Consider the following 26686-nt stretch of genomic DNA (forward strand, 5'->3'; position numbering starts at 1 on the left):
TTCTTTCTGTATGAGGCAGTTTACATATTATCATTTAGCTCTTTTCTAATTATAGTTCATTAAGGAACTGTTCTTATTTGCAGTGATCTTTTACGCCATGAGCTATGAGCTGAGTGATATTCTGGTTTGCACATGATGATTTCATGGGTTTGAGAAGTTGACTGATTAAGCTGTAAGGCTCAAATGTAAGGGAAATCACTCAGAGATACGCTTTTCAGACGCTGCCCAGATTACATCCAGATGTTTGAATTTCAATTTGCATGCCAGTGAATAATATATACAAAATGGAGGGGATGAAAACAATGGATTGCTAATGAGTAATTTTAGGAAGTATATAAACAATCAGAAAGCAGAGGCTTTGCTCAACAGTGGATAGAGCTTTAATATTTAAGTTAGTAGAAATATGTTGTTGGCTTCAGGATGATTCGGAATGTGTTTAAAGGGATTAATGTCTATTGCACTTCAAAACAGACAACCCTTTCTAATTCCTCCAAGTTAAGAAGGCACTAAAAAAAAAAAAAGGTAAAAAGGTAAAAAGATGTAAAAAAAAAAGTAAAAAGGTAAAAAGCACTGTCCAAAGGCGTGGGCGGACAGCATCACAGAGTTAAAGAACCTGCTGGTTTATTTAAAGAAGCCTGCATTTCTTAATATGAAGCAAAACCGTTTAATTTCTAAATGTTACAAGCAAAACAAAACCATGGCATAAGGGGCCAGATACGCTGGGAATGTAGCAGTAATAGTGTTAAGCTGATTCTTGCAACAGACACCACATCTAGTTTTAAGGCTTCAGCATCAGGACTTCTAGATTGTAGACACGGGCTTGTATCTGAATGTTGCAGAAAATGCATTCAGCACATGGCAATCACAAGAACAAAAACCTTGGACATATGGTTATTTTTTTTTCCATTTAATTTTCTGTAGAAACTAGAACAGTAAGAGACACAAACCCAGCTAAACCTGACATTTATTTCTGTAGGATGGATTTATGTTTACTGATGATATTTACATCAGAGATGTTTCCAAACTAAGCTTCCCAAAGCACATGCAATAAGTCCTGGAAAATTTCTCAATGGAACATCTCCGGAACCCCTAGAGGTTGATGCTGTCATTTTATTTATGACTAATGAAAATGGAGCCTTTTTTCATTTTTGCCATTTCTTTCAGAACTGTTTTAAGGAGGGGTTGATTACATTTCTGGAGGTTATTAGATAAAAGCTAAATACATTACACTTTCAACAAACTATCTCATAATTTAAGATTTAAAGGGCATGCATTTATTTAAACAGTCAAACCACTGCCACAGAGTTGAATTGTAGGTCAGATTTCATTTTAAAATGCTTTCTAGCAGATGTTCTCTGATTGTTTGTGAGACAGTCTCTCAGGAAAAATATGGCCATAAATGATTGTGAGTCTCATCTGGCTTTGGTGGATACAAAAAGTTTCTGTTGTGATGTCATACCAAATCTTTAATATTAGGAAAATGTAAGTTTGATTGGTGAAAATACGCTCAAGAGATGAATAGAAATCCTTATGATTCTGCGGTACACTTGGCTCCATGTGTTGGTGATCTAAGTCAATGGAACTAGTTACAGCTTGCCTTTTTGCAAGGTAGTTTTCAAGCGCTGCCACAAAAATATTCCCCGTACGTGAGGCACTAACCCACTGCTCTTCACATCATCACCAGTCCAGGAAACAGGTGTCTCAGGAAGCAGAGGAGACCATAGTTGGCTTGCTGAGCTGTCGCAGGATCCTGTGACAAGGGTAGAATTCAGGAAGAGTTGTCACTATGTGTGTTTGCATGGTGAGATGGCCTCAAATCCTCAGCCAATGCTAAGGTCCTGTGCTGTTTGACCAGCCCACACTAACAACTGATGAGCCATAGTGCCTCTTGCACAGTGCCTCAGAGCAAGAGCCACCGATTTTTGAAATAACTTTGCTTGGTGACAGCATTTGATTGTCTGAGGATTTGGAAAAGATCACTTTTCTTTCTGAGTCTGGTGAGCCAGCTGTTAAAAATGAGGTTGTGGCCCCTGTGATACAGGCTTTTTTTTGAGGAAAGCAAGGCTGAAATCAGTGCTCAGTAGGCAATGTTTTTCAGGGGTTTCAGCTGGAGTTGGCGGAGTTCATAGCCTTGCAGGACAGACCTTGTATTTTCCTTCTAACTCTTACTTACAGTTTAATTTTAATTCCTGGTAGAAGCATGGTTGGCAAATCTGCGTATTGTTTTGAAGTCTCAAGTGATATTGACCAAACCTCATTTGGTTGGACAGCTGGAAAATTTTACAAGGGCAAGGATGTGTTTTCCTGCTCCCAAGAAGCAGAGTGGAAACCACCATCCCTTCTGGAGAAGTTTCACTGCAAAGCTGAGGGGAGCCCTGATGCTGTGGGGCAGAGGCTCCCCTGATCCGTGAGTCACTCTGGAACTAAGAGAAGGCTGGGTACAGCTGCTGAGCAGCATTTGAAGATAGGAGGAGTGTTTTGGTTTTCATGGATCGTGATGGTTTTAATGGGGTTACTCATTTAACCCAGGTTCTGTCAGTTTAAATCTGAGTTCTCCCCACTTTTTTCCCTGTCTTTCCCTTCTTTGGCATTTTTCCAATCAAAAAAAACCCCACAGTTAACCAGTATATGTGTGATGGCTAGTAGGTCTGGTTGAGAGCATTTGCATCACAGTTTTAGGGAGGGGTAAAAAAAAAAAAAGTGTGGTGTAACTGAAGCAGCATCCTCAAGTTTGCATAAGAACCCACGGTTTGAGCTTCCGTTAGCTGGTGTGCAGCTCAGATGTTAGCAGGGTGCTGTGTTTTGCACCTCTAAAGACTACCTGACTCATGCTGTTACACTGTTTGGAAGCAATAATGTCTCACGTGAGTGGGTTCCTCCTGTTCTGGGTAACAGAAGGCTGAGCCCACCTTGCCCTTCAGTCCGTCCATTGCCATGTGTATACCACACCCTGCTTTGCCTCCCCTGCTTTGCAGCATCTTAAGAACAGCTCACACACGCAAGGAGCATGGATACAATTAGCAGAGAAATGGATAGGTTAATGATTTGTACGCTGCTGTACCTTAACACTATATTCATGTTGTGTTGCTCTTTTCTGGGTTTCCAGATAACCAAGTTGAAAATTGACAGCAACCCTTTTGCCAAAGGATTCCGGGACTCTTCCAGACTCACTGATATCGAGAGGTAATGGGGACTTTCTGTTTACTTTCCATTCAGATAAGATAAAGAGAGTTTGTAGGAAAAGCATGCTTTCAACTCCTGAGAAGCTGAATGTTTTAAAGTTATCTTGTTGCATGTAGTAAACCTCCTCTACCTCCTTTAAAAATACTTATAAACTTTATGAAGAAAGAGCTGTTTTGCGTTTTGACACCTGTTCCAGTTGGGGCCAATATATTCATCTTCCTGATGGGGCTTCTTGAAGGGAGAGAGGGTCAGTTTTACAACTTCAGAATGAAAAGCTTTTTTCTTATCATGTCATGTAATCCTATTGAGGGCTGTGAATTGGGTCACCAGGAAACAAGGGCAGTGGTCCTGTGAAAAACATCTTTATAGCTCCCCACTGCTCCACACAGTGGAAAAGAGAGAGGAGAGCTTCCCAAAATACACTTCAGCAGTCCCAGACACTGAAGTCAGCAATTATTGCCATCAGGACAAATCCCATAACTCCCACTCTGACGACAAAGATGCCTTTTTTGTTTCTCTAAAATTGTACCGCAGGCTTCATCAGGGGAAAGCTTTATCTTGAAACTACAGTTTTGTGTGTACAGCTCATTATAAGCAACTGCTGCCACAGGGACAGAAGCATTAACCCACAGCTGAGTCGGAAATAAACTTCGATCTCTTGGTCGCCCTCCAGCATATCACATTTCTATGATATCGTGTCAAATGGTTTGGCAAATGAAGCAAATTAAGCAGCCTGTGTTCTTTATGCTGGAAGAGAACTTGATGGAGATGCATATAGCACATGCAATTTTTCCTATGAGTATATGATCATGAAAGAAAATTTGGAGAGGCCAAAACCCTCCAAGCTCCTATGCGGAGATATACAGATGTAGCTGTGATTCATCTTTCATGGGTGCATATAGGGGATAAATTGAATATGACTTCAGTGAGTGTATATCTAGAAAAAACCTCCTTGCAGCACTGCAAAAGTATGTCAATACCAGCAGATCTATGGCTGGGAAATGGTGGTATATATTATACTCCACTAGTGACTGGATCATTAGTGATTTGTTAAGTAGCTGGGTGAAAGAGTGGTAATTTAGAGAAAGAAAGCTTGTGGACTACAGCATTCTTGCAAAACTGTTAAAAACTGCTTCTTAGGTGAAGGTCTTAGTTGAAAATTGCGAAAACCAAAGTAGATTTAATTAAAATAGCTAGTTTGGTATCTGGATAGAACACTATGGTAGACAATGTCCAAAGCTCAGGTTTGTATGCAGTAAATAGTCAAGAAAGGACCTTTAGAAAGAGCACAGACCTCGATTTTCACATTTCAGTTTCCTTGTTTAACAGACAGGCAACGTCTAATGACAGAGCTTTGAGAGAGTCTGAATAGATAAGCTGAGAGAAAAACTGAGTTACCTCCGTGCTGATGAACCGACTATCGTGGTGCTGGATACAAAGGGAATTTTTCCAGAGGACATCTTATTATAACAGTACATGGCACAAAGTCAGAAATGCTGAACAGAAACCACAGTGCCCTTTTGTTTATTGATAAGAATAGAGCCTGAGACAGGCAGCCAACCCAGGCTTGAATGTTGCCATGAAAGATAAGGTATCCAAATGTGAAACCTACAATAAATACAAGAAACAGAATGTGGGAAAGTATTGAAGTCCCATCAAAACTCTGGATTTGAGAGTCCACGTTTGGATGAGGTCTTATTTTGACTTAAATGGTGACATTTAGCTCTTATTATGGGACAATGGTGTTTAAGAAACACAAACTGCTGCACAGTATATTAAGTAGTAAGGCAGTAGAAATGTGACAAACAAAAGCGAGTGATTGAGAATCTCCTAAATTATCAGATATGGTCCAAGCGTACCAAATGTTTTATTAATTTCCAGCATTAAAATATTCAGGCACATAAATCATTTTCCAAGTGCATGCTGTTTCCATAGCTTTCATCTTAGCATGAGCAAAATTGCTTAAATCTGATGTGAAGCAAAAGAAATAGTAAAGTGAGGTTTGACAACAGGGAATTTCCAGTCTTAACTTCTGCGGAGGTGTACATTACAAGATGTAGGGGCTACATTGACTAGTACAATGTGACTTCACTTGGTCGAGCTGTAAGCTTAGTAAATTCAATAAGATGACTGTTTAAAAAACATATTTGCTGGAGAAAAGACTATGCAGTGGAGTTGCGTGTTTGCCCAGCTCATGAAACATGAGTATTTATCTAGAAGCTGTGAATATATACACCATGCAGTGCTTCCTGAGCTGGCTTACAGTATGTGCATGCATAATCTGCAATGTTCTGTGGTGATCTTAATGGTCTCCTGTAAAGCATCCTGTGATGTTAGGGCCAAAAGAGCACTCATTTATCGCAAGTTCCAGCTTTTCAGAATGACCTAAGTAGTGTGAAAGTGTACAGAGCTTTGTATTTCATTTCCAGGTATTTAAGCCTGCTTTTTCCTAAACAGCCTTTGGGGAGGGAAACAAATCAGATCAATTGATCTTTAGAGACCTAAAGAAATTAAATTAGCCTGGAGTCAGTTACTGCACTAAACCATCCGGTAATTGGATTGCTCCTTGTAACTGATTGAAAACAGCCCCTATCTGTAACAATATAGGGAGCTTTTCTTTATAGTAGATCTGAGAGAAAAACACATCTTTTTATGACATGATGACAGAAATTGCGCTTTTTTAACCTAATTGAATATGATTTTATAAATATGCGACTTTAACGATTTCAGGCTTCCCATTCTAGATTTATGATCCCTATGTAGGAAATTCAAGCTGCAAATGCCTTTAGGATTAAATTTGTTTGCATTATATGTGTTGGAGTTAAAATAATATATGTACAGTTTGTGAAATAGTAGAAGTTTGTGAAATAGTAGAGGAGCTAAGCAAATGCAAAACTATCAAAGTCCCTACATTTTCCTTTGTTCCTATTTAAATACCTTACACCAGTTTGCTTGTTCTCACAGCTGTCTATGCAAAGCTTTTAACTGTTGCAAAAATCTTATGTGAGTCTGATATATATTGAATTTTCAGTAGGATGTGAAATTCCTTCCACAATCTACTCCTCCCATACATTACTTGTGGTAATCTATTTATGGTACAGGACAGGCTTTATCTATGCCTACTGTGATTTAGATAAGTGGTTGATTTTGATCTTTTTATGTGGTATTTACTTCTCTTCTATGTTATATATATATGTATATATATATATGTATATATGTGTATATATATATATATATATATATATATATGTATATAAAGCTCTTGTAGTGGTTGTGATTGAAAAACTGAACGGTTAGCAGCAATTATCAGATTGTAGAACCTGATGTACTGTGGTGTTGACTACAGGATGCCAAACACAGTAATGTGGACGTGAGGAATCTTTTTTTTTTTAATTATAACTTTTTTTTTTTGTTTTTAAACAAAAGACTAATGCCGGTTTTATAACAATCAGTTCACTCTGGGGATAAGTTTTAAGAGAATGTCTTTATGCTTCTGCTTAAGAAAAACTGCCAATGCTATAAAAGATACAAAATCAGAACCTAATATTTTTTTTTTTCTTTTTTAATCTGGAGCCAGAATTTATCTTCTGGGTTGCAGTAAAGAGTTAGCCTTTAAAAGCAAGAAGGTAAATAAATAAAACCATAGCAGTGTAATATGCAAACAATCCACAGAAAACCGTGATCGTTTAAGAGAGTGTGAGTCAATGAAAGTACTGAATCATAACATAATGATCAAACGAGAATTGACGGAACATTATAATGGCCTGAAATCGCTTGTCTATTTGCTCCAGCATGTGATAGGCAAGTTCAGGGTGTGGACTCATGACTATTAAATCAACTAAGGGAGTATACCCAGCTGCATAAGTCTAGTAATGCTTCTGGGAGGTAGATACGTACTTTGAGGGGCAATATCTTAGCTACTGGAAAAGTATGGCTTCACACCCAAGTGTTTTTTAGGCAGAGAAAGGAAGGACTGAGGGTTGGGGGAAATAAGAGAACTGCTTCCCAGCTAGATTTGTGTGGTAATCAGATTCTGAATTTTCCCCTGAGGAGCTTCATGTCTGAAATGTGGAGATACATTGTACTAAGGCTGCAAATGAGATAGAGCTAATGCCTGGATATGGGTACTGCTGTGCTGGAGGAGCAGTCAAAGCCACGTGCTTAATGATGTGCTGTGAGCAGCAGCCCTTGCTCCCATCCCTTACCTGTTCACCCCACAGAGGCTGCCTTCCTCCCAACTCCCACTGCTTACTGCTGGTCCAGAACAACTTTTCTGGGTGTTGAAAGTCCCCTACCACTAGCCAGAAATGCATGCTCTCTGTGACCTACTCCCATGTCCATCGTCAAGGAGGGCTTTGTCATAGTTCTCCAACAAGTCCAACTTGCCAGCTGATCTTTTGTGTTTGGTTAGTTCTTGGTTTGTGAATGTCAGTGACCAGCCATGTGTGATCATATCAGACATTTAGGTAGCAAGAAGTTAAGCCCTGAGTTTAAGGAGAGACATCAGGTACTCCAGTCCCTAAACTCCTGGTGTCTCATGCTGTTCCAGATGTGCTGAGGTTACATCAGCAGTCGTTGTTCCACAGAGGTGGATGGATTGTCTGTAGCTTCTGTATCAACCCTTTCAGACCCTTGCAGGAGGCTTGGATGGCTTAGGACATCTAGAAAGAACTACCTGCCTACATTTAGGTGTCTGAAATACATGAAACCTGAAACATTGCCTTCAGATATGGTTCTTCTAAATGTGCTTCCTGTTAACCAGGCAGTTATTCCTCTTCCCCAGCAGAAAACCTTCTATGACAGCTGAAACCTCTTCAGTTCCCAAGATTTTAAGCACTCGTACCTCAGCTTATTTTTACACTTGGGTCTATTTTATTATCTCTCTCTTCACCTGTGCAAAGCAGTATAAAATGTTTATTTTCTAGTGTTTTCCACTCACCTAACATGTGGGTGCAGTGCATGCTAAGGGGACAGGATGATATCAGACAAGACCCATGGCTTCCACCACAGGGGAAATTTTCCAGGGACTTTACCCAGACTCCTGTGGCACAGTGCTCCTCGGTCCTCATCTCTCATCCTCTGCCTGACAGTTGCAAATAACTGGTGGCATTCACTGGGTGAAATGGATCTTTGTAGGACTGTATTTGGAGTTAAGTGTGCCACTCTCTCTCTCTCTCTCTCTCTCTCTCTCTGTCTCGATATATATACATATTTTTTTTTTTTAAATTTTTTTTGAGGGGGGGGGGGGAGATGCGGAGAAAAAGCTTTAATTACATATACATTTAATATACATTAAAGTTAGTTTCTCCCTCTTACCTTTTTGTCCTCATTCCATGTATAAAGATAGCTGTTTTCCTTATTGCTATTTATAGTTGAAAAAAGTGGGGTGGATATATTTAATGTCATACTCCTCCTTCAGACATCACTTTTCCCTTGTCGTGGCTTCAGTCAGGGTACGTCATCTCCATTTTATAGCCCTTCCAAAATTGCCATTGGTAGCCAGATGTTTATTATGAGGGGTACTAGCAAACATCACTTTGGAGATGTACTCATCCTTTCTCCCTCAGTCACCTAAAGCTAGATGTTTCATAAATTAATTCTCATTTCACTTTTTCCTTAAGATTGTACGTATTCTTGGGATATTGCATTGATCCAATACTTATCCAATAGTTTTGCAAAAGCGTTTGGTGGCTCTATTACATTTTGAGCCAAATTAACCTTCAGCTCATATGAGCCAACATAGTTTGATGGGCCCTGATTCTTATGTGGCTGGAATTGGTTCAGCTCTAACCAAAGCAATGGAACGGTGCTACTTTGTTCTGGTGGAGGATTGGGTCTGTACCCTTTCGGAGCTGAATTAGGTATTAGGTTCCTAGGGTCAGTCAGAAATATTAGTTTACCAGTAGAATAACTATATGCACCAAATTAATCTGCGTCTTTATGTTTGTGCATGTGTAAAATAATAGCTATAAGCTACAGAAACATGAAGGCTCAGCGATATCTGAAAGTGGTTTTTACAGTTTTTGTTGTTAGCTCTTCTTCTGGTGTTATAGAAATGTATTTGTTCATCTTGCTGTTTTCCTTTTTTCTTTTTTTCTGTTTTGTTTATTTTTTTAGGACTTGTTTTTAGCACTTGCATCTTGGACAAATTAGTCATCTTTTCCCTTAAAAAAAAATCTACTACAGTGCGACTTCCGACAAGTTTATTTTTGTGCTTTCTCAGCCCATTTATTCCATCTGTCTTCACCTCACCTCACTTCTGATGTCTTCTGTTATCTGGGCTTTCTTCCAAACATACTAACTGGCAGCTACGAAAAAAAGGAAACCTTTGAAATGCAGAACTAAAGAAGTCATTCAGGCTGCAAACTGATAATTCATACACTTTATATCCTGTTCTGTATTTTTCTTTGTGTTGAACTGAATAGCCAAGCAAAACATGGTTGTCAGTTTCTTTTTATTTTGTTATTTTCCTTCTATTATTTTTTAACATTGCTTTTCTTGTAAAGAGAAAGACAAAAACCATGACACCAAGAATAGGGAGCGGATTCTGAGGACATCCATAATTTTTTGCTTACCTATCACTTGTATAGTTAGGGCAAATAGACAAAATGCTAATGGGTTGCTTGACTGTGCCCTGAAATTTGTTGTCATCCTTTACCCGCCTCCACCATAGCCATTCCTGAGACAGTGACTTCTGTAGAGAATGAGTTTGGAGTGCCTGGATCTTCTACCTGCTCTTTGTTACTTCTGCAAATTGTCTTCAATGGTTGTTAAAACCTGTCTCCTAGTGAAAGGGGTGCCTGAGCATTACATCAACTCTATCCTCTCCAGATCCATGGTACAGATCTAAGATGGATGCTAACCAAGGCCTGGCTCCAACGAACTCATTCTGGGTTAGCTTTTCTAATGCTTTCTGCCAAAACCAAGTATATCGCCTTAAGCCTCCTCATCTCAGAAGGAGAAGGTGGGCTTCCTGTCTCCTGGGTGCTCTCAGTGCCACATTCAGGAAAATCCATAGCTTCAGGTGCATATGGCATGTGTCAGCACCTTTGTTGATGGGGCATTGTGGGATGGTGATCCCTCTTTGATAACAGCAGGGCTTGAGATCACATGCCTCAGCGTCAGGGTCATGGTGATCAGGGGGCAGCTGCGGATGCATGGCTGAAGCAGAGTAATAGCAAAAGCAGAAGAAAAGTCACAGAATCACAGAATTTCTAGGTTGGAAGAGACCTCAAGATCATCGAGTCCAACCTCTAACCTAACACTAACAGTCCCCACTAAACCATATCCCTAAGCTCTACATCTAAACGTCTTTTAAAGACTTCCAGGGATGGTGACTCCACCACTTCCCTGGGCAGCCTGTTCCAGTGTCTAACAACCCTTTCGGTAAAGAAGTTCTTCCTAACATCTAACCTAAAACTCCCCTGGCGCAACTTAAGCCCATTCCCCCTCGTCCTGTCACCAGGCACGTGGGAGAACAGGCCAACCCCCACCTCACTACAGCCTCCTTTAAGGTATCTGTAGAGAGCAATAAGGTCACCCCTGAGCCTCCTCTTCTCCAGGCTGAACAAGCCCAGCTCCTTCAGCCGCTCCTTGTAGGACTTGTTCTCCAGGCCCCTCACCAGCTTCGTTGCCCTTCTCTGGACCCGCTCAAGCACCTCGATGTCCTTCTTGTAGCGAGGGGCCCAAAACTGAACACAGTACTTGAGGTGCGGCCTCACCAGAGCCGAGTACAGGGGGACGATCACCTCCCTAGCCCTGCTGGTCACACTGTTTCTGGTACAAGCCAGGATGCCATTGGCCTTCTTGGCCACCTGAGCACACTGCTGGCTCATATTCAGCCGACTGTCCACCATCACTCCCAGGTCCTTCTCTGCCTGGCAGCTCTCCAACCACTCATCTCCCAGCCTGTAGCTCTGCTGGGGTTATTGCACCCCAGGTGCAGGACCTGGCACTTGGCCTTGTTGAACTTCATGCAGTTAAAGTCGTATAAAGAAGCATCAGAGAGATGCCTGCTTACACCTACAAAGAAGCAGTGTTCTTTCACCTTGATTAAAGATCTTGCTCAGTGTAATCTGGGATGGTACTGTCTCCTGAGAGAACTTCTGTAAGTTGACAGCAAGAGGAAGTGAGCGTCCTCACACAGGGCCTTCTCAGCTGCTTCCCAAGTCTGTTTCCAGCAGTCTCCCAGTGAAAATCCAATACCACAGTAAGACCTTGGGTTTAGTCTGTGAAGTGCTAGTGAATGATTTGTCAGCTATATTGGGATCTGCCTACCTACTTTTGATCCTCTGTACATACAGCACGGTGTTAACTGAACATGGCCAAAGACCCAGCATGTAGCTCCAAGACATAAAGCATCTCCAGCTGGAGATTAGCTTTGTTGGAAGAGACAAGAGCAAAATATTCAGCCAAGACATTAAAACCTGCAAAATGGCAGGGGACTGTTTATGCACCTCAAAATATTACCAGCTGATAAATTCTCTCAGTCCTTCACTCATGTTTCTGGTCCAAACCTTGATGGTTTATTTCTTGCACAAAGGAGAGAGACACTTTGTTCGTAATAAGCTACTGCTTATTAAAGGGCTGGGCTCAAGGTGTGCTTCTGTCAAAATGCAGATTGTTGGGATCAGCCTAAGCTCCTTTTCCATATTACCTCTCCTCACATTTGTCTTGCCTCAGCATCTTCTCAGAGGGTGTGCTAGCCAGTAAGAGCTTTCTTTTCCTCTCTGTTTGGCATGTGGTTTCCTCTTTTTCTTGAACATCTCTAGCCCCTAACTTGCTCTTCTCCAGCTTGTCATCTGCTACTATTATCCAGTTGTATATGTAACACAGCTTAATCATACTAACATATTACATGGGGGTGGGGTTTTTCTCCCATCTGGGTATTCACAGGGTAACTGTGAGATGAAGAGAATTCTGAAAAATTGAAATTCATTGGTAGGCCACACAAAAGGATGAGACAGAAAGAAGACATCTTTCTAGTATAGAGCTGTTATCTTTTAGTCTCTTAAAAATGAAGTTCATTGCTAAGAGAAGAAACTATAGCATTCTAAGATACATTAAAAGATTAAAAATGTTAGGTTGCAAGTATTAGCTAATGAGTGATCACAAACTGAATAACAGAAGTAAAGAAATAGAACATTGAGCAACTGAAAATCACTTTCTTCGTCAGGCAGATTAGAGTGGGTCAGGTCTGAAAAACCTGAAGAGAAGCTCTTACAAAAACAAACAAACAAAAACCCTCCACTAAATCCCATTTTTGTTCATACTCTTCACTTTTTTTTTTTTTTTTGAGCAGTCAAAATGGCAAACATTGATTTTTGTTCAGTACCTTAAAAATTATATCCATAAATCCATTGAACTATGCTGTGATACCTCAAGATGTTGCATAAAGAACTATAAAACCACAGCTTTAAATAAACGAGTCTTTCCTTATTGCTATTAGTATAACAATAGTTTAGGATTTCTAAAAAAAATTAAAAAATAAAAAAATTGTATATAGGCCCATTCTACGGAGCACCATATTCTGGACATTCTGAGCAGTTCAAACTTTCATAAACAGGATTTCCAGGAAGATTTTGACATTTAAGTCTTTTTGTTCCAGGTTGACAAAAAAATGTGTAAGCAGGAACCCTTGGTCCAGATTGCCAGGTTTGTTTGTGCATTTTGAACTAGATTTCATGGGCATTTAATTTGTCTTGTTGAAGTTGCTTTCTGCTACATGTCTACTTTGGAGCAAGTCCAAAAGCACCTCTGTCTTCAAAGGCTAGAAGAGGTTCAGTTCCTTTTTCAAACCTATGTGGGAAACTCTATATGTTTCCATAGATTAGATGAGTTGCAGACACTTTCTTCTCTGGGTGGTGTTCTCTGAGCATGAAATATTTGAGCAGGGTGCAGATGCCACCATCCCTTTCCTTTGAAACACAAAGAGAAGCAAAGGTTATCCCTTGATGTGGTAGCTAGATTACTTGTATGAGACGGGGAAGACCTGAGTGCAGATTTCAGCTCTTGTTTTGCTAGGTGGAAGAAAAAACACTTGGTGGGAGAGCTTGGATACCCTTCATGTGTGGAAAAAATGCACAATATATTACTTTCCTTTGTTTCCTCTTGCATGCTTAGGTGGCTTCCTGCTCAGCCTTTTGTATTTCATAGGTCTGTTTGGAGGTATTTTTACAGCAGGTGTTGTATGAAAAAGGAGAGTGTCTATCTGAAGGCAGTGGAGTCCAGCTACCTGTATCCTTGTGTGAACCTCAGCACTTTGCACCCATTATATGAATCACAGCCTCAACTTCCAAAATGAAAAACTAGTAGGTGTGTTGTGATTATAGCTTAAAATTACCAGCGTAGTTAGGCTAGATAAGCATATAAAATTTTGAGCTTTAAATCCAAGCTGTACAAATGGAACTGCTTTTGTGAAATGAGTTGCTTTCCCTGATCCAAGTTTTCTTGTTCAAACCATTCCTTCTGCCTTAAAAAAAAAAAAAAAAAAAGAAAAGGCTTCTTGTGCCAACGACTGAGATTAATCTTCTAAAGCTTTTAGCATACTACCTGCAACATTACAACATTAAAAATAAATAAATAAACCTACCACATAGTTCCCTGTTTTCAGACTTTGCAGATTCAGGGTTCGCTAAGAAGTCATCTCTCTTTTTCCTTTAAAAGAAGACAACCATATAGAATAATAGAGTTCTCTGTCTAGCATACAGACCCATCTGGAAAGAATTTAGTCTGCAATAATTGTGGGCACTTGATTTAGCTTTAAATCCCTGCAGGTAATTGAAATGTAAATTTATTGGGGTGAATTTATCCCCAAATGCCTTTGGATCCAATGAGGTTAAGAGATGAACTTGGCCCATTGCACTACAACTAGAGCCTACACTTTTTCTGTTGCATCAAGATAATATTACATGCAGTAATGTCTGTCATTATAAGCTGAACTTTACTAGAAATAAACTCAATACAGACAATACAATCTCACCTGAATTACAGTTATTTTTCAGTCCTTTAAAGATTAGTCTTCTTTGGTTCTGCATATGTTTATAAACTAGTATCTAAATCACTTAGGCAATACTGGTATCATTCATTATTCAGTTATTCTGTACTCATCTGAGAAAATCTTTTTGGTTAAGTAAAATTCTTTGCATTTCAGTCTGACATTCTGCTGATGAAAAAAAAAGTTTCAAGAGGCATTCAGTGCATAATGTAAACAATGCCATCTGTCTTTTTCTTTGTAAAATCTTCTTCAAGATAACCCTGATATGCCTACTGTTTTCAATCACTTAAAAAGCAGTAATTCAATTATATCATCCTCTATGTAGGAACTGCCATTGCTTTCAGTCCACTTCCAATCCTGACACAAGTAAATCACTTTGATAAGATCCCTTTTTATTTTATTTTATTTATTTTTTTCTGAGGAGACTAGCATAAGTAATGATGCCAGTGATAGACCAAGGACAAAATGACTATAATTGGCTTTTTGCAGGAAAGGAAAACATATGCTATTGTGATTTACCCTGTTACTTAGAAAATGTTTTTCCTTGGAATTTCTGCAATAGCCACACTCTCATAATGAAGGGCATTAATGAATGTGAACAACCAAAAGGTGAATTCGAACAAAACTTTCACCAAGCAGCAGTTTTAAACAGCTATCCCTAGTTAAATTTCTTAAATGGGAACAGAAGGTCAGATCCTTTTTGGAAATGTGCCGAGGTCAGATTCATCTTTGGTATTATTCCACCAACTTACATGGAAACACAACGGGAATGTGTAAGGCTGGATCTTCCTTACAAACTGCTATGGCTTATCGGGCAGATATGCCTTCCTTCTATTTAAAAATTATTTGGGTGACTTCAGTGCTTTGTGCCACTGGTGGGGCATGGGCCTGGCAGGCACTTCTACCCTCCCAGAATAGACGCTGCACGAGATCTGTAGTATCTGTAGACTTCCTGCTGCAAATTGGCCTGGGCCGTGATACAGAGAGAGTATGTTCAGAGGTGGGCTGCATCTGGACACATCTTTCTCTTGCCCATAATTTCAGGAAAATGGGAGAGTGCCAGACCAGATGGTCAAGTGTGACATGAAAGCTTGCTTGGAAAGATCTGGACTAGTTCAAGAAGCATTTGGACAATGCTCTCAGACATATGGTCTGATTTTTGGGTGGTCCTGTGTGGAGCCAGGAGCTAGGCTTGATGATCCTTGTGAGTCCCTTCCAACTCAGGATATTTTATGGTTCTGTATGTGTCTCTGAACATGGACTGGTCACTGAGCACAAATACCCCCTGAGCACTGGTTTTATTGCTTGCATTTTCAAATCTGTAAGGAGTGCTGGTCTTGTATTTGCTGTCTGAGATCACATTCAGGAAATGCAGTGAGAAGTTTACTCTAATTCATCTGCTAAAGAAGCAGCACTACACAGGTAAGAGGTGATCAGGGATATTAGAACAGGCCAAGTATGGCTTTTCCAGAAACAAGCTGTGTGGTAATCCTTTTGCAAAATTATTTTAGAGAGTCTGTGTGAGAAAGCTGTGATCTGGGCAGGAAAACAAAACAAAACAAAAAACAACACAACATCTTTGTATTTTTTAACCTAATGAATTATTTTTTCATTCTGAGGTCCAAATGTCCACTGCCAGTCACAGGGTAATGATTTGGGTTATTCTGTGAAACAGATAAGAAGCTGTTTAAGGTGTTATTGGTATAGCATGCTGTTTTGTTTCACAGAGAAAGCGTGGAGAGCCTTATCCAAAAGCATTCCTATGCCCGATCCCCCATTCGAACCTATGGAGGAGAAGACGATCTGGGAGATGACAGTCAGGCAACACAAAGCAGAGGTAGGAAAAAGTTCTCACGAGGTAAACTGTGCTTGAGAAAAAGAGGATTACAGCCAATATTGTTGCACTCTGGTGTCTGTCTCTGCCATAAAATCCACAAAGAGGAATACATGTTCCCTTGTGGCTCCTCTGGACACCTGATATGCCAGTGGCACCGGAGCTGGGGGCTTGTTCAGGAGACAGCTCTAGAAATACATACACAGACTTGGCCAGCAGAAGAAAACTATTGCTGTTTCCTCTTCAGGATGGCTGAACAACATACAACTTAATTGCCAAGGTGCTGAGTACAAGCTAAGAGTCCCCATCCCTTGGTAGGACTTTAAAGCTGTGGCTCAGCACCACTGGTAATGTAGACATGCCCTTTGCTGCCCCTACAGCCTTCTGCCAAGAGGACTTGGCTCTGATCACCTTCAGCCAGACTGTGGTTAACCTGTTTTGCCTCTACAGGAAGAGAAGTCCATAGCTGCCTGGAAAATTGACATTTGTTTGTCTCATGATCTCTAAAATGTGCTTTTTCTGCTTGGGCACTTCACCTCAAATGCTTTAGGTTTGTCTACTTTAGCAGCCACAGAAGTAGTAGCAACACAGAGTTGTTCTTTGTGGGGTGACTTGCTGGACAAATTGCATCTGACATAATTTGCCACTGGAAATAGATCCATCTTGTGAGATTGCTGACTAGCATAAACTTGTGTTGCATTATACTTTGCATGGTGACTTTGTGACCTGCCTGATATGCAACAGCCACTTGAGGTAAAGCAGTTCTATCCGCCGCCCAGCTGGCAGTGCCCTTGTCTTGTCCTCTAACTTCATACAGTGTTGCTAAGATAAGAGCATTATTTCTGGTCATAAGCTCTTTGGACTTGTGCAGGGAAAACACACTTATTTTTAACTGCAAGTTGCTCTTCAACAAAATGTGATTAGTTGGGCGTGTTCACACACATCTATTCTAAGAGCAAGTTCCTTAGATTATGGAGCTTCTGGAGCAACTCCTTAGCTGGTAGGATACCATTCTTGTGAATACTTTTGGAGATTACCTTACTTTACATCAGCTTAGATCCTAGGCCAGTTATTGTTGAAGATGGCGTTAAATTTTCCCTTGCCAGAAATGCTCAGAGCAAGGCACCTTCCCTACAGGAATTGTACTTCTTCCTGGTATGATGTCCCTCTTTGGGAGTGACAAAGCAAACAAAGGTGAGTACCAGTGTGAGAACTGCCAGTCAGAGCCTTTCTCTTTCTGAAGAGAATTCTGAGGGAAGGCATCAATGGAGGAAAGAATATTTAATTAAGATTAATTTTATGTATACTATATACAGGGTACACTTCTGCATTTACAGAATCACAGAATCACAGAATTTCTAGGTTGGAAGAGACCTCAAGATCATCGAGTCCAACCTCTAACCTAACACTAACAGTCCCCACTAAACCATATCCCTAAGCTCTACATCTAAACGTCTTTTGAAGACTTCCAGGGATGGTGACTCCACCACTTCCCTGGGCAGCCTGTTCCAGTGTCTAACAACCCTTTCGGTAAAGAAGTTCTTCCTAACATCTAACCTAAAACTCCCCTGGCGCAACTTAAGCCCATTCCCCCTCGTCCTGCCACCAGGCACGTGGGAGAACAGGCCAACCCCCACCTCACTACAGCCTCCTTTAAGGTATCTGTAGAGAGCAATAAGGTCACCCCTGAGCCTCCTCTTCTCCAGGCTGAACAAGCCCAGCTCCTTCAGCCGCTCCTCGTAGGACTTGTTCTCCAGGCCCCTCACCAGCTTCGTTGCCCTTCTCTGGACCCGCTCTAGCACCTTGATGTCCTTCTTGTAGCGAGGGGCCCAAAACTGAACACAGTACTTGAGGTGCGGCCTCACCAGAGCCGAGTACAGGGGGACGATCACCTCCCTAGCCCTGCTGGTCACACTGTTTCTGATACAAGCCAAGATGCCGTTGGCCTTCTTGGCCACCTGAGCACACTGCTGGCTCATATTCAGCTGACTGTCCACCATCACTCCCAGGTCCTTCTCTGCCTGGCAGCTCTCCAACCACTCATCTCCCAGCCTGTAGCTCTGCTGGGGTTATTGCGCCCCAGGTGCAGGACCTGGCACTTGGCCTTGTTGAACTTCATGCAGTTGACCTCAGCCCATTGGTGCAGCCTATCCAGATCCTCCTGCAGAGCTTTCCTACCCTCGAGCAGATCGACACACGCACCTAGCTTGGTGTCATCTGCAAACTTACTGAGGGTGCACTCAGTGCCCTCGTCCAGATCATTGATGAAGATATTAAAGAGGACCGGCCCCAGCACTGAGCCCTGGGGGACGCCACTAGTGCCTGGCCTCCAACTGGACTCGACTCCATTTACCACGACTCTTTGGGCCCAGCTATCCAGCCGGTTTCTAACCCAACAAAGCGTGCGCCAGTCCAAGCCAAGAGCAGCCAGTTTCTTGAGGAGAATGCTGTGGGAGATGGTGTCAAATGCCTTGCTGAAGTCAAGGTAGACCACATCCACAGCCTTTCCCTCATCCACCCAGCGCGTCACTTTGTCATAGAAGGAGATCAGGTTCGTCAAGCAGGATCTGCCTTCCATAAACCCATGCTGACTGGGCCTGATCGCCTGCTTGCCCTGCAAGTGCCGCATGATGACTCTCAAGAGGATCTGCTCCATGAGCTTCACTGCTACTGAGGTCAAACTTACAGGCCTGTAGTTTCCCGGGTCTGCCCTCTGGCCCTTCTTGAAGGTGGGCGTCACATTTGCTAGCCGCCAGCTAGCAAATTTATTTACTTGCAACATGGCAAAATAGTGAGAAAGACAATGAGTTGTGGCAACAAACTTTTTTCTAATCTGGGAGCCATATGCTAGCAAAGGGTATGACTGTCCTGGGCAACCAGAGGAATGCACAAAGTTGCATGTTCTGTTCTTGGAGATGAGTAACTTGTACTGCCTTCACTCTGTTAGGCTATTGTGTCCTTAAATAATGAAAAGTTCTCTGAGATATAAAGAGAGTTTATTATTGAAACTGCTCAGACATTTTTATTTTTTCTGATGCAATTGAAAACAATGTGGCATGCAAAACTGAGGGGTGTCCTTCCTGGTATATGAGAATTGATAGCTAAATAAATACACGCTGCTCAGTGGTGTGTGTAAGAAGCTTTCTGAGGCTTTGACTGCCCCGGAATTGTTAGAATGCATTTCTTCGGATCCAGCAATTGTGATATATGAGACTTTTTGGAGTACTAGGTTGTAATTAGAGACCATTGCAGTTGGAGGAAGAAAGGGTCTTTCTGGATGTTCCTCATGAGAAGTAATGGCATACTTTGTTCTGTGTAGAAAGAAGAAACTCTCACTGCTATTTATTTCAAATTACTTCAACACCTATACAGAGCATTCTCATCTCAACTAATTTCTGCCATCTAAAGATAGAAGTGGCTAGCCTTCAACAGTATATTTATCACAACAAGTCTGTTTCCAAAGGAATTAACAGATAAGAAATAAATCAAAACTATTCAGTGCATAATGTCTGGGAGCCTGTGTTCCAGCATCAACATACAAGATTCATGGTAGCCACCTGGAACAGAGCCAAACGTACATCTTCTAGTAAGATCTGGATTTGTAGCCAGCTTTCACGATAGTGCAGTAATGCTCAGATATTCCTTGCTTTGTAAAGGCTTTTGCTCTGGTCTGTTAGTATGGTGTTATCCTTGCAGTTTGGCTCTGGATCCTAATTTCCCAGCAATTAGGATTTGGTTCAGTGGTAGGGTCAAGATTTCATTCAAGTCAGTTTCTACTGCTGAATTATCACAATTTCTGCTTCCTGCTACTGCACTGGTTGACTTGTTTTATTAACCAGAGGAGGAATTAATCAAGATTTCTGATTTGAGAATCTATTCCTGAATAGAGTCTATTTGATAATCCCTCCCCTCTCCTCCCTTCCCCTCCCCAATTATTTGAAAATGATCATCTATAGTTATCAAAACAAGTTATCCTTTGGTTTCCCCAAAAGTTTACTGTCAAAAAAAAAAAAAAAAAAGAAAAAAGAAAAAAGTTATTACATATATTTTGTATATAATAAATTAGTTATATTTTAAAAATACAATTTTTCCTTTTTTCAAATTCTGCTGTCTTCAGAGGAAAAAAGTTTTAAATAAGGACAGTTTATGAAAAGAGATTTTCTTTTGAACTTTTCAGATGGAAAAAATGGCAATGAAACTACTTATATTGAATTAAAAGTAGTTATTTATCTTCAGACTGAGTTTAGAATATTTTTGTGTATTTCACTTAAAACCCAGCATCTCTTAATTTGATTTAGTATCGCCCTTGTTTCTTGTGGCACTAGTGGCACTATACACAGTTGGAAAAATAATAAGAATGTTTTGACATATAACAGCTTTTTGAAAAAAAAAAAAGAAGTCAATTTGAGTGAAAAGATGCAGTGTTAACACACTTTCCTGGGATTAAAGAGAAAATAAAATAAAATAAAAAAAAAAATAAACCAAGCCAAAACCACCGCCAGCAGAACAAAATCCAGAACCTTGTAGTGTAAATGACTTTTTTCTATACTTTTGCCAAACTGAAATTTTAGAAAAATTTAATCTGTTCTACTGATAATCTGATATGGAGAGCTACAGCCATGCCTTCACCACAGGGACGTAATGCAGTGTCATTCCACATAACAGTAGATGCTTCAGTGTTTAGTGCCAGCATTGCAAGGTTTTAAGTGTCTAATATGAAAAACGTTCGATGAAAACAAATTGATTTTACTGTTCAAACTAACTACAACCAGCTTCTTACAATTTAATTTTTTCTAAGATGTAGGGTTGAGGGAGAACAATTGGCAAATAATAATATAAAGATAGATACAATAGAGAGAGAAGCATTTGAGAAGAATTTCCAGTGACAACTTGTCATTAAAATCAGCCTTGCTGTAAAAGATTCTTTTCCTCCCCTTTTGCTATTTTACCAGCTTTGTGTGTTGTAGTGCAAACATCAGGCATTCTTTCTCTTTGTTTGCAGGATCAGCTTTTACAACATCTGATAACCTGTCCCTCAGTTCCTGGGTATCCTCCTCAACCAGTTTTCCTGGATTTCAGCATCCACAGTCATTGAGTGCCCTGGGTACCAGCACTGCATCCATAGCTACACCCATTCCTCATCCAATCCAAGGATCTCTGCCTCCATACAGCCGCTTGGGAATGCCTCTCACACCCTCTGCTATAGCGAGCTCCATGCAAGGTAGTGGCCCCACTTTCCCTTCCTTCCACATGCCTAGGTACCACCATTATTTTCAGCAGGGTCCTTATGCAGCTATCCAGGGACTGCGTCACTCCTCCGCAGTGATGACACCATTTGTATGACTGAAGAAAGACAAGAGAAATGCGAGATTTTAAATGTGCAAGCTTGGTATGAAAAAATACAAGGGACCTTCCTGAAAGGCCTGTGGCAGGACAGTTCTGAACTCATAACAAACCAGCTAAGAAAATGCATAATGGAGATTGATTCCTCCCTTGAGGGATCACAAGAAGAGATCATGCAGCTTGGAGCTGCTCACAGACCTATGTGTAGCACAGTTGAAGTGGATCCCAAAGTTCCCAGGATTTCTGGTCACGTGCAGGTTGTTCCAAAGGTGCATTGTGCCTCGTGGAAGTATATGTTTATGCAGCAGTGTACAAATTATTTGTGTATAGGTCTTTTTCCATATGCTAGAAGGATTCTGAAAAAGGCAATACTCTCACTCATCTCCATCTCTCCTTGTGACTAATGAGCGTCTAAACAGAAAAATGTGTCACTGTAATTTTGAGCATGTTTTGGGCTATCTTAACATACTTTTGCTGGGAATAGGACAAAGTGTCCTAGGCCACTGTCCTTTTTGAAAGTCTGTCTTATATTCACCAAGAGCAGTATTTCATAGTTGCTATATAGCCTCAAAGAGAAAATTATTAACAAGTTTTTTTTTTCTCCTTCTTTTTCTTTTTTTTTTCTTTCTCTGTTTCTTTCATAAAACAATTATAAATTCCAAAAAGAACTGTGTTACAGGACTGTAGCAGTAATGATGTATTCTGTCCTTTGGTCTAAAAATAAGCTTGTCCCATGTCCTAGGAGGAGCGATTTAGCTGTCTATTAAGGTATCATGAAGGAAAACATTGATTTTTGGAAAATCTATTACTTAAACTTAGAGACCCAACACATAAAATCTTTAAATCAAAGCTTCTGTTTGCTGTTGTGCTTGCCACTAAAGATCTGTGTCTAGCTGCAAATGTGTACCATTAACAGAATTTCAGGATGGATCAGTCTCTATATAGATTCTAGATCAACCCACAATCAGTAATCATCATATAAGACGAATGGCATTGGAGTATCCTTCTACTTATTCTAATTTTCTTGCATTTGGTCATGCCTGTTATTAGACATGTTGTTTGGTCAGGTAAATGAGGGTTGTATTGTCTGTTTTCTCATGTCCCAGTAGAATGGTGTGTTCTTGGGAAAATTTCAATGTCAAACTTTGCCTATATATTTTTTATACATATTTGCCTTTTTTAGTTAGCAATTAGAGTTCTCATTCAAAGTACTGTCGACTTTTTCTAGCACATTGTGTCCAATACAACTGTAGAGTCATAGGAAAATTTGACCTCTCTGCAGAGAGCTAGCATGAGTCTTTTGCACTGTTGAAAAATGAACCAGTGTGATGCTGGTTTTCTGCATGGCGGGAACTGGGATTTCACTGTAAATAAGAAGTCAACACAGAGTTTCTGTGTACAGTTGCATCCAAGTTATAGATGATAAGACATCTACTGGTTAAAAACAAACAAACAAACAAGAACTAGCAATCCAATCCCATATATCAAAGTTCAGTGCAGAGGTGGAGCACATTGGAAAACAGTGCCAAAAGGACTGTTTTCCTCTGCTCTTGACTAGTGGGTGATGGCATCATATAGTGGGAAGTGGAGAGCAGTACAACGAGCCACCTACCTCCCCTCTCAGCAAAGTGCAAGGCAAGTCATGCTTTTTTTGTTGTTGTTCCGTTGCCTCATTTTATATGCCCAGTCACACCAAGCAATGACAACCTCCCAGACTATTCCCAGTTTCTATTGTAGGCTGGGGCATGCATCTCACAGATAAGGGCCATCTTTATGTATTTCCCAGTAGATGAGTTTAAAATCCCACAAATAGGCCTTTACAATCACCTCAGTTATCTGCAGTATCATCCTAATTTCCCTCTACTCACTGATGGACATTCTGATAAAAAAAATTACCTGGGGCAATTTACAGCTTTTGTTCTCTGCATGTGAATGAAAACAAACTTCTATTTACAGTATCTGGGTCCAGAGCTACCAAAAGGAGTTCCATAAAAGCATATAATGAGCAAAGCTCTGGTTTAGAATCAGATGTGGACTAAATTTGTCTTGATATGTCAAAATATTAAGTTTTGCTCCAGGCTATCAGGTTCATCTGAAAGGTGCACATTACAAGATTGTGCCTACTCATGACCTGGGTTAATATAAAAGTACTCTTTGTTAGAAAATTAGATGATACTAGAAAAATTTAGATGATGCTAGAAAAGACCCACAAGAAAATACCTCTTCGAGTACATATAAAATTACACAATTGTGAGAATTTCAGGGGAGATTTGGAAGGAAATTTTTGTTTGACTTCTGTAAGAAATACACGTAGTTGTATGCAGGTCCTATGATGATGTTCACTAAAGCCTGTGGGGAAGTTCTATTTCTTGTATCTGTTTCCTTCTGCAGCTCCATCAACTTATCTGGGGTTTCACGGAACATGGTTAGGTTAACAAGTCAAGCCAGTACCTTTAATGCTGATATCAGGAAGTGGTCAAGTAAGCAGGCAGCTTTTGCATGGCTCTGGAAACAAGTTTGGAACAGGTAGGCTGATTTAGGCAAGCTTTTCAAGTTACATAAAGGCTGCTCATACATTGACCTGCTCTTCCTTCATGAAGCAAAGGTGGAGAAAAAAATGTACAGTTTTCAGCCCCTTCCCAGTCCCTGTTCTAAGAATACCAATATTAGGCATGCACAAATTCCCCTGATAATGTTTCATAGAAAATTCTCCAGGCACTTCCTGAAGGAATGAAACTGGATGTTGACAAAGCCATTTACCAAAATATCAAGTGAAAGACAGAGAAGAGCTTTCCACTACAAGTAAAATGCAATGCATATCTGAAAAATATGGCAGTAGACTCTCCCTATATAAAAACATAAGGCCAATGCCTCCTCAAGAGTCTCTGTGATGAGGTCCACTTTGAAGATGATCAAGAAAGGTTTCTGGAGAAACCTATCTGTCAAATCAAATCCACACCCTGATTTTTCCAGTCAGGTCAAGGCTCACACCTCTCTCTCCACCTAATTTCTTCTCCCTGTCCCTATCACCTTCCTGTGGACAAGGGACAGCATGAGAGTGATTCCGAGATAAAATTCCTGCTTCTCTGAGGTCAGTAGTATATTTCTTGTCTGTAATGGAGACAGGATTTCATTCAACATTCTTACCTAAAAATAAAGTCAAACTGCCTGGACAGTAACTGTGACAGCAACAATATAGGTACTCTGCATAAAAAGCTAAAAACCAACTATGAATCTGCTTCAGCATTGATTTCACAATAAAAAAGAAATAAAAAGAAATTAATTGGTTAGAGAGTGAGATTTTTTTGCCTTAAAAAAAAAAACAACAAAAAAACAACAACAACAACAAAAAAACAACACAACTCTACTACTTTGACAATAACTCATTTATTTAAGGAGTTGCTGTACTGCTGTCACAATTATATCTGTTGTTTGTAGATGGTCTAGGAATGCCAAATATAATCTAGAGTTTATTTTCCAATATAATTCACATTTTATATCCCCTGAGAAGTGCTGTTCACCTTTATGAGCTGTCTTGGCTGAGCAAACTGGTGCTGTTTTTTTTTTTTTTTTTTTTTTTTTTTTTAAGAAGGGTGGAGAGAACATGCCTGAATATGCTTTTCAAAGAGAATGATAAGATTATGCTCCAAAGTGTTAAGAATGCTTTTGTGTGTTTTCTGGATTACCTTTTTATCCACAGATAGTCAACAGCCTTGGGTATTTTATCCAACAAAAGCATCCCAAACACTAACAAAACTGATGTGGATGCATTTGTCTATTTTATTTATTTATTTTCTCATTCAAGTTATGGAGCCTTGAGTGAAGCTAGACATCAAAAACAGTTTAAATTTGGCTGTTTGGTTTGCAGCATTGCTTTATATGTCCTGTGGAACACTCAAAGATTCAGTCTTACTGGTATCAGCGGTACTCTTCCAGGTATAAGCTGACAAACACCAAGTGGATAAAGGTGCAGAGATTTGAATGGAAATGCTTCTCTGCAAGTTCCAACATAGTATGTTGTGTGATAGCTAACATCCTTGTACTGCAGTCTAAAAAATACAACAACAAATTTTTCACTAGAAGGCTTTATCAATGTGGGCTGTGTGAGCATATACACATATTAGGTTGTTGCAGCTTCCAACATCCAGCAAACACTAACCAGCATTTGTAAATGAACCTCTTTTAAACGGAAACAGTTTGGGCTGGCACTTGTTTATGCACTACATCCTCTTTATTTGTGTGTCTATTATAGAGAAACAGAAATGTCAATAAGAATTATTGCAAAAATGTGGGGAGCTTTCCAAAACTGGAAGTTAACACAAATTGTGGTAATTTTCTCCTAGATAAGGGGTAAGGCAAAAGTGAGATCAGTGTAACACTTAGGGCTCATTATCTGGGAGGAAGTTTTGGCCTCAGAGCTTATGCTCATCATCTGCAGAGGGGTGATGTTCACTCACTGCAAGATTATCTTTTGTTTTGGTGAAATCTTATTCTCACTACTCCTTACAGAGTGTTTTCGGCTGCAGAAGATGTGGTTTCTTTACTAACCACTTATGTGCTGGCCAGAGGATTTATGTATTACTCTGTGATAGACTGTCCTTGAATATAGTCTCTACTTTACAAAATAACAACTTCTTTTTCTTTATTTTATCTTTTCAAAAGAAAACTAAGCAGTGATTTAAGTAAACTGAAGTAACATTTTATGATAGATTAAGGACAAAAAATACAGTTTGCTGTATTTTACCTTTAGCACATTTAAACAATTTTTTTTTCGTACCTTCAGAAACATAAGGAAAGATTTGGTTTAAAAATGAGGAAGGTAAAAACTGGATGTAACCTCTTTAACAGAATGTACCACAATTCTGCTGTTTGCTGTGTTGACTTTGTTGTTTATAATGCATTGCGTGAGCACATTCACCATGTACTGAAGTTTGTGTTTGTGTGTATGGGGTGGGGGTAGGGGGAAATCTTTTTATGGAAAAAGAAGTTATTAACATAAACTATGAAGCAACATTTAATGAAAAGTTTCTTTTTAAGTGCAATATATTTATTTCTGCTAGAAATATAATATCAACATTATGTAATATTTGAAGCATTAAATGTTATTTGTAAACGGCTTAAAATTATATATATATATATATATATATCACAAAAATTGTACATAAGTGCAAATGTGTGGATATTCAGTTTCTTTCATTAAAATATTGGGTGTTTTGATATATCATTCTTATTTAGCCAAAGCTTGCTGCCTCTGTTGTTTTTCCTCTACCCAAATCCCTGAGCACACTGGAGCCAATGGTGGATTTTTCTGTGAGCACACAAAATTTGGA

At 39.9% G+C, this 26686-nt stretch overlaps 1 protein-coding gene across 2 annotated transcripts in view; it reads left to right on the forward strand.

Moving 5' to 3' along the window:
• The window catches only part of TBX20 (T-box transcription factor 20), a 39354-nt gene extending 14402 nt beyond the window's left edge, over nt 1-24952 (forward strand). The window contains exons 6-8 of one of the 2 annotated variants that reach the window (XM_027451424.3): nt 3107-3183; nt 15907-16016; nt 21016-24952. In XM_027451424.3, coding sequence (XP_027307225.1) covers nt 3107-3183; nt 15907-16016; nt 21016-21356 — 528 coding nt within the window. In that variant the 3' untranslated portion in view covers nt 21357-24952. The remainder of the gene's footprint in view (nt 1-3106; nt 3184-15906; nt 16017-21015) is intronic. The other variant, XM_027451425.3, reaches the window with a different exon arrangement.
• The last annotated feature ends 1734 nt before the right edge of the window (nt 24953-26686 follow it).

Source organism: Anas platyrhynchos, chromosome 2 (genome assembly GCF_047663525.1).
Source record: "Anas platyrhynchos isolate ZD024472 breed Pekin duck chromosome 2, IASCAAS_PekinDuck_T2T, whole genome shotgun sequence".
Lineage (NCBI taxonomy): Eukaryota > Metazoa > Chordata > Aves > Anseriformes > Anatidae > Anas > Anas platyrhynchos.